The following is an 8,716-nucleotide window of genomic DNA, read 5'->3' on the forward strand; positions in this document are numbered from 1 at the left end:
AGACGCCGATGATGCCAGAGGAACAGCTCCAACATTCGTAAACACTTGTAAACCTAGACCACTGCCTTTTTTCAGAATGAACCTGCAGGAAATCTCTCTGGGCTGCAATAACTGCAGCTCTTTGCCCACGATGTACAGTATGCGAGTACGTGTGTGTATGTGCTGTGTGTGTGTGTGTGTGTTGTGGAGTCAGCAGACATGAGTGGTGAGCTGTACAGTACACTGCGTTACATTGGGAAACATGAGAAATTTCCATCTCAGAGGGGTGGGAACATTGAAAAGAGAGCGCAGGTTCCCCCTGAGCCGACAGGAAACTGACCACATGCTGCTCCAGTCCACGCTGTCGCCACATCTGCCTGTCATCACTGTCACACTGCCGGGGCTGCCACGCTCACCTGCACACTGTGAGTACACTACATGTGTGTCTGCTGATCTGATCATATGCGAGTGTGTATGCATAGCCTACACCCACACATACTGTGTGTGTATCGATATATAGCTGAATGTAGTATATTTGTATGTACATGTATTGAATGTATGTGTGTATTTGTTGATATATTAATTAGCCTCCTGTCATAATATGTTAAATAATATTGCTATACATAAATGATATTTTGTATATTTATATTTGTACGTACACCTCTATATGTGTACATTTAATGCACGTTTCTTATATTGTTGTGCTGCTACGTTTGAATGTTTTTCGTACCGCAGCTCATATTTTCTATTTTGAGTATAGACTGTATACGGTCTATGAATTTGAAAGTATTTTCAACTCATTTGCAACTGTTTGAGATTTATCCAAAAAATAATCTGTGCAGAAACTTTGACAAGATGAATGAATTATAGAAAGTATTTACGGACGTCTGTGCCTTCTAAATTTAATCAGTCAATAATTCCACATGACACAACAGTAATTCATAAATACATATATGTATATGTTCATATATTGTTTGTGTAAATACATCATGAAAACACAATCAGAAATCAGAATCAGAAAAAGCTTTATTGCCAAGTACGATTTTACACATACCAGGAATTTGTTTTGGTGAAGTTGGTGCATCACAAATCTTCTAAAAACAAGCAATTAAAAAGTAAAATATATCACAATATATATACAACAGTCTGTTTTTTTTTTTTCCAGAATAAAAAGCAGTACAGCTGGCAGTGATACAGTAAAATAACAAGGAAATCCAAGTTGAGCGTTAATGTAACGCATAGAGTTATGGCAATGTCAATGTGACAAGTAGAGGCAGAGGCAGAGTGTGAAGGGTGTCGGGGGGGTTCCACGCCTTGTTGATAAGGCTGACAGCAGACAGGAAAAAACTGTTCTTGTGGTGTGAGGTTTTGGTCCTGATGGACCAAATATAATATTTACAATGAATGCAAAGGCAGCTAAATTACTGCAACGAGGAGGACGACTGACGCTGGCTCATTATCTCCTTATTATTAAACAGAAGCAGGTTCAGCTCCTGCATACAGTATGATCTGTGCATTATGTAATTACCAAAAAGTAAGAAATGACTGTTAATCGATACTCTGTGTTTCCATGTAATCCCAGACAACGTCACACGCTGTGACTCTCGTGTTTACGTATTCATTTTTAACAATGACACGCCCACAGTCTTTATGAATGGGACTACCCTCTGATGACACACTGATCAGAGCTTTTATCGTGGGGGGGGGGGGATGTGAGTGAGCGCATGGATGCGTGTGTGTGTGAAAGTGTTGCTTACTGTCAGCTGATCCCTGCAATCAAAAGCGAGAAAACTGAAGCAGAAGTGAAAATCAGCTTGCTTCTGTGGAATTGATGATTTAACTCTGCGCGAAAAAGAACGGCACGAGTTTACCTTCCTGTCTGACAAACCCAGCTAAAACTGACAGAGAATCCTCAGACCTAATAAACACAATATAAATGATTTTCTAGTTAAATGTATATCACATTAAATGACCTGATCTAACACCAGGAAACAACTCTAAGTTTAAGTTAAAGCACATGAGGTGAGTCACATTAAATGGTTAAAGGCCACTTGAACCAAAGGTCAGCAAAAAAGTGCTAACAATGATAGTGGAAGGAAACAGACATTTCTATATATATATATATATATATGTGTGTGTGTATACATACACACACACACGTGTGTGTGTGTGTGTTTATATATATAAAAACACACACACATATACATACAGACATGTATATGTTATATATATACACATATACATATAAATACACACACACATAAATATATATATATATATATATATATATATATATATATATATATATATATATATATATATATATATATACACATACATACATATATATGTTTATAAATGTCTGTTTCCTTCCACTATCCTTGTTAGCACTTTTTTGCTGACCTTTGGTTCAAGTGGCCTTTAACCATTTAATGTGACTCACCTTATGTGTTGCTGCTGGTAAACCCCCGTGGTTAAATCTGCCTGCTGAGCGTGGGAGCGGGATGAACGGGAGTGCCGGTGTTTCGATGATGACTCTTGTGATGTCACGAGTTGTAGAATCTACCAAAGAGTTTAAATCAAACCCAGACGTCACTTAAACTCTACGCTGCTTGAGGAAACATCTGCATAATCCCTGCAACAGTACTAGTCCAGTGCTACCCCAGTGTATTTAATATTTTGTTGAGGAGTGGCATTCTACTATCCTGTCCGTGATTGTTATTTCTCTGGTTTCAGCTTCCACTTGCTTGTATTAAACTCAATGCTTTGCACAAAAAGCTGCGAGCAACAGAACAAACCCTGCTCTCTCAGCAGGCCCACTAGTTCGACATCACTGCACATTTTTTTCAGCTCATCTTTCAGTTCAGATTTTTGTGTCACTGCAGACTGCCAACATGGTCCGTCTGGTACTGATGTTTGCTGTGGTCATCGTTGAATATGTTTATGGGAGACCTCCACTACCTCCTCTGCCTATGAAAGGTGAGCATTTTATACATATGCACAAATACACACATGATGTTATATATAGCCGCTCTGCAGAAGGCTGCCTACCAGCGTGTCCGTCGGGAAATTGGGAGGCTCTGTTACGCTTGTTTGCTTCTAAGGTGCTGATTGAAACACTTATTCTCAAATTGTTGACTGTCATTGTAGTCAAGGAAAAAGAAGAGTGTGGAGACCTTTGATATTTCTATTTTCATCCTTATTTTTCAGCTCATTTTTCTTATTGTTATCCAATGGGTTTCATTTTCCATCTTATTTCCCATTTTCATTTTTTTTTTTTATGTTCATTGTGTTGTTTTATGTAAAGCACTTGGTACATGAGATTTCTTTGCTGTAAATCACTTGGAGCTGCAATTCTTGTTTGTACGGTGCAATACAAATAAGGTTTGTTATTAGTAGTAACTAGTATACACAGTACACACAAACATTACACTTACAGTTTTTGACTGTTGTTTCCCCTACAGATGGTTGCTACCTGGTGTCTCCAGAGGTGGGGATATTCAGAGTGGAGGGTGAGGCAGCAATCCTCTCCTTCCCAATGTTCGAGAGAGTGCTTAAAGTACGGAACATCGCCCCCCCAGCAGCGAAGTACGTAATCACCACGACCAATGGGACAGAGCGTGTGGCCTATCAGGGCGAGGGCCGTGTCCAGCAGAGGAACAAACAGTTGTGGTTCCTCCCAGCCCAGGCTTCAGACTCAGGGGAATACACCTGCACTTACAGGTAGGCACTGAAACGTCTACCTCACCTGCACTGCTGTTTTCTTTACGCTCCACTGCTACTCTATGTTTAGACTCATTTCAAAGGCTGTCTGACATTTTGCCTCCTTCCATAGGGAGGTTTAGGTCAAAGTTGGCTAAAAAACAGCTTCCCTGAAACTAGTTGAGATATTTTTTTTTTCCATCTGGGCAGAGGCTCTCCAATATTTTATCCTTCTGGTTGAAGAATAACCTTCTCGCTACCTGTGATTTAATATTTGTGTCCTCTAATTTGTCCCCAGAAATGAAACCTACTGTGTGACTGGGAGTATCAAGCTACATGTGTACGAGTCCATTGCTGTTGACATGGAGAAACTGTCCTATCCAATCTCAGCCATGGTGGGAGAGAAGCTGACATTCAGATGTCCTATAAGTGACTTCAACGAGACAGATCGACCGATAGAGTGGTACAAGGTGAGAGCAGAAACGCTTTGCATGCTGGCCTTGATCAGCACCAACAGATCATTTACTGAGACAGAAATCATTTATAAGTCATTTTTGGAACTTTTTGAATCAAAACTCTGCAATGAAAAGTCATTGTTTCAACTAGTTTCCAATAGAAATCAGCTTGTTTCAAGATTTGTCCGACTTCAGTGGAATTTTTCTTAATTTAGTTGCAGCAATGTATTCTTCTTTTTGAGGATATTGACGCTCTTTCTAGAAAATGACTAAATATAATGAAATGAGACTTTTAGAAATATTATCATTAATTATCAATGAAGGAATAATAATAATATTAAAGTGTATATTTTTTTGCAGTGTTGACATTGTGCCAAGTCAAATCAATTTCTTTCATGTTACCCAGAATCACAAACATGTTTCATTGAGCTTTACAATGTGACAGTTTGAAAAATGTTAAGCTGTTCATGAGCTGAGGTGATATTTATTTATTATGGTGAGATACTGTGATGGCTGTGATGCAGCAGTGGTATCAGTAATGCCCCATTAATGCAGGTTTTGATACAATGACAACCTCAACAAACATTTTAGCACAAAAAACATCTTTCTATGTATGTGGAGTATGGGAGGTCCAGGCTACATCAGTGTCAGGGCCTTGCTCTTTCCCACTGAGTGATGCAGTATGTTGCTTCCTGACAGGAATCCATCCCCACTAACCTTCAGCTAGGCAGAGGGGGCTCTTCCCGGGAGGACAGAGGCAAACTAATGATCCCTGCTGTGAAGCGATCTCATGCCGGTGTCTACATCTGCCAGCTCACAACGCTCATCAACAACCAGCAGTACAAAGTCAGCCGAGCCATCCTGCTCCATGTGCAAGGTGGGCAACGTCACGACACGCATCATTTCTTTATGAACAGCTCTGCAATGGAGCACAGGCTACATTAGACTTGTCATCTGATTTTCTCTGAGAGACATTTCTACTGCAAGTTTGGAAACCTAATTACAATATGTATACTCCTGTAAATGAGGGCTGACCCTTATCACACAAAGTTTATCTTTTATTTGATATTCAAATATGTATTAATGCCAGGTATACGTGCAATCAGCCTGCTGTGGGTGTAGTTTTTGAGGATTAATGTAAATACCAAATGTTACTGTCATTATAGGGTCATGAGTAATTATCAGGTTAGTAGATCAACAGGAGAAATCATTAGTTTACTTCTCCACAGTAGCAGTCTATCATTAGTGTACCCTGCCCTCTACTGGCCTAATAGGTGCAACACACTGACCTCAATTAAACATCTCAAGCTCACACAAGAGGCAGGAAAAACACCTGGCTTACTACCTGGCAAGATTTATTATGATTGTGTGAGTACATCATTGTTGCTGCCATTTGAAGAGTTGTTTGTTTGGATCTCTTGTCTAAATGTGTGTGTATCTGTGAATGTCCAGACCCTGCAACAACTAAGACCCCCACTGTGCCTGACCTCTCCATGACCACTAACCCAGGCCTGATCAGCAGCAGCAGCTCCAGCACTGCTCACAGTGAGTTGTTTGGAACTGTTTTGGTGTTCAATTTTTACTTTGCCTGTGAATACAATACAACTGATGATGATGCTAATTAAATGTCATAATGTCTTAGGTCCAATAATTCAGCCACCTCTGATCATCTCACCCCTGAATGGAACCATTTTTGAAAGTCCGCATGGTGAGTGGTGATATATGTTCCCAAACTGATGCTGAGATGCAACATAGATAGACTGGTTAGATACAACAAGGTGGAATGTGCATTAACTTTGATTTCATTTAGGTTCAGGACTGGAGCTGTTTTGCAACGTGCTCACTGAATGTGAAACGGCAGACTCCACTGTGGTCGCCTGGCTGGTCAATGGCCAATCAGTGGAGTCCTCATACCTTGATGGGCGGGCTCTGCAGGGGGGAAGGAGGTAATGGCTGATTTATTTTTGCCAAACAAACAGAGCTGCAGGGAATAATGCACCTTAGAGCCCCCAGGTGGCAGAGAAGAGTACTGCATGCTAAAATTTGTAGTAGGCTTCATTTTCACATTGAACTAGGATAAATATGTTACAGTGTGTTTGTTTTTGTGCTTTGTCATTAAAGCTTTCTAATATAGTTACATAGACATCTTGCCTAGTTTAAGCCTCGAGGTACATCTCATTGAAGCTAGCAGCCTTCTGCCACGGTTGAAAGCTGCTAGCTTGAAAAGGAGATCTTCTGATCTCAGTGGGACTCACCTGGTTAAATAAATTGATCACAATAATAATAAGGCATACCATCTAAACATATGGCTTTGTCTGTCTCAATGTTTCCAGGGTGACCAGGGTGTCTGAAGGCTGCCAGATTGAGTTGAGGCTTATTTTGGTAGCGATGCATGAAGAGGACGTGAAGACAGAGCTGAAGTGTGTCACTCAGAACCAAGGAGGGACCCAGGAAGTAGTCGCACAGCTTCGGCTGGAGGGTGAGCTGGGAGTGTGTGAGCAGTGTGCAAATGAGAGAGGCCTACTGAAACGTTTTTGTCACTCGGATACTTAGAATGTAAAAGTCTTGAAGCACAACCAGTGTGTTATATTTTTGACATCCTGGTCATTATTGGTGTCAGCTGTGATAATACGACCTGGGAACACGGCGTTACAGAGGATCCTTTATTCGGCCGAGAAACACGAGCGGTCAGACGATCAGACAGGCTGCAATTTAACGCACAGTCGTCTGTGGCGAACTACAGCAAGAACATGTCATCATGACCACTACAACCAATAGCCAATCCAAGCTATAATACATATACACTGGAAAATATATAAATATATATAATACATATATATATATGTGGAATGAGCCCCTGTGATGATATGTGGCCTCTACATAAAACATGTATTTACCTCAGTCTCTCTCTTCACAGACGCCACATTTACATGGCTGGTGGTAGGTGTGGTGGCCACGTCCTGCTTCCTGGCTGTGGTTTCTGTCTTCCTCTATGTACTCTTCAAACCTAAAAGGAAAAGGAAAATGGATTACTTTCTGGCTCGACAGAACAGCACCTTCTAACTGCGCCGGTGCACGCACTCCCTCCACAAACGTCCTTCATGTTTTCGCTGTTAGACTGCATCAGTATCTCATGCACTGTGTGCATGGAATGCTGTGTAGTGAAAGCACCACGTTGCGTTTGGTGTTCACACTCCTATTACAGGGATCCAGTGATTGTAAATCAGCAGCTGCATTCATCTGCAGTGACATGTCCTCACTCCCTGTCCTCCATTTCTTTATCCTTGACTGAAATTACAGATGGATTTTTTGTTTCTTTTGATATTGTGTGTGTGTACTATTGTGTCAGTTACACGCATTTGGTTTATTAACACAGCTGAAGCCATTGCAGAAGTTTCCTTTCATGCACCTATTCGTATTGCTGCGGCAGAAATATCTTGCTTAAATAGAACGCAGAACAACCACACTGATGCCAAACAAAGGCACAGCACGAGTAACAATATATCGGCCAAGATTCAGTAATGGCTTCTACAATGGCTACGTTCTGCAAGTTAAGTCATTACGTCTGTTCTGTCATCGAAACACTTCGTACGAGGGTGAAAAATAAACACTCAGTGGCCACCAAGTGTACATATATATGTGTGTATTTTTCAAAATGTTCTCAGGGAAGCATTTGTACAATAGAGAAGTGTTCAGTCCATTTACGTGGCAAATCTAACCAATCAATCTCTATGCTGATGTGTATGTTTGATTGTATGTCGCATAATCCTGTAAGATAAGAGTTACATTATTGTTGTGTTAAAAGTGTATAACGGTGCCGATGGTCCAGCTGTTCTTCTAACCATTCTAAGATCTAACCATACATTATTTTAAATGGTTATTGCATACATTATGTGTTGGACCAAAAAGTGCAACGCTGTCCTATGAAACACAGTCGAATAAAGTGCCACAACCTTGAAACTGTAGCTGAGAGTATTAGCTGCCTGAGAAACTTGTTTTCATTTGATGCTCTTTTGAATGATTCACTGTTGTTTAGACTTTATCTTGCTTTATATTGAGAGTATATCTTCACTGTCATGTCCATGACCATGACCCTTTGTGGCAGTGAATCTATCACATGGCCCAGCAGGCTGGTCTTTAATGGTTTATGTAGCGTGAGAAGTAGGAAAATATGCTCAGTACATAAAGGTTCATTTAATCCTTCATGGTTTTCACTGTGCAGGGTTAAGAAACATCACTGCAGTAAAGGTCACTTTAACAACCACAGAGGCCTATGAGAAACACATGAATCCATCCATCTTGTAAACCACATCCTCTTCAGGGTTGTGTGGGGCTGGCCTGTCGCTGTATACACTGAGCAAAAGACATTCAAACACACTCACATTTAATTTGGAGACATGAAAAACATGTAAACTCTCGCAGAAAACCGCCCAGCCTCTGAGCCCCCCTCACACAAACACAAACAACTACAGAACCTTTCTAGACCACCATGTAAATGTAAAGCAGCGGTGATGTACACTGCTTTTTATTTCACAAGTTATAGGTGTCCAGATTTATTTTAAGGATTTAAAGAATGTGTT

The 8,716-nt window shown here is 40.6% G+C and overlaps 1 protein-coding gene across 1 annotated transcript; it reads left to right on the top strand.

Moving 5' to 3' along the window:
• Window positions 1-332: 332 nt before the first annotated feature.
• Window positions 333-8,080, top strand: LOC143330992 (interleukin-1 receptor type 2-like). The gene is made up of 10 exons (XM_076747804.1): window positions 333-404; window positions 2,865-2,958; window positions 3,444-3,702; window positions 3,980-4,151; window positions 4,836-5,013; window positions 5,589-5,681; window positions 5,779-5,844; window positions 5,947-6,082; window positions 6,470-6,615; window positions 7,054-8,080. Exons 2-10 carry the CDS (start codon window positions 2,874-2,876, stop codon window positions 7,197-7,199), a joined length of 1,281 nt encoding a protein of 426 aa, XP_076603919.1. The 5' UTR covers window positions 333-404; window positions 2,865-2,873; the 3' UTR covers window positions 7,200-8,080.
• The last annotated feature ends 636 nt before the right edge of the window (window positions 8,081-8,716 follow it).

Source organism: Chaetodon auriga, chromosome 13 (genome assembly GCF_051107435.1).
Source record: "Chaetodon auriga isolate fChaAug3 chromosome 13, fChaAug3.hap1, whole genome shotgun sequence".
Lineage (NCBI taxonomy): Eukaryota > Metazoa > Chordata > Actinopteri > Chaetodontiformes > Chaetodontidae > Chaetodon > Chaetodon auriga.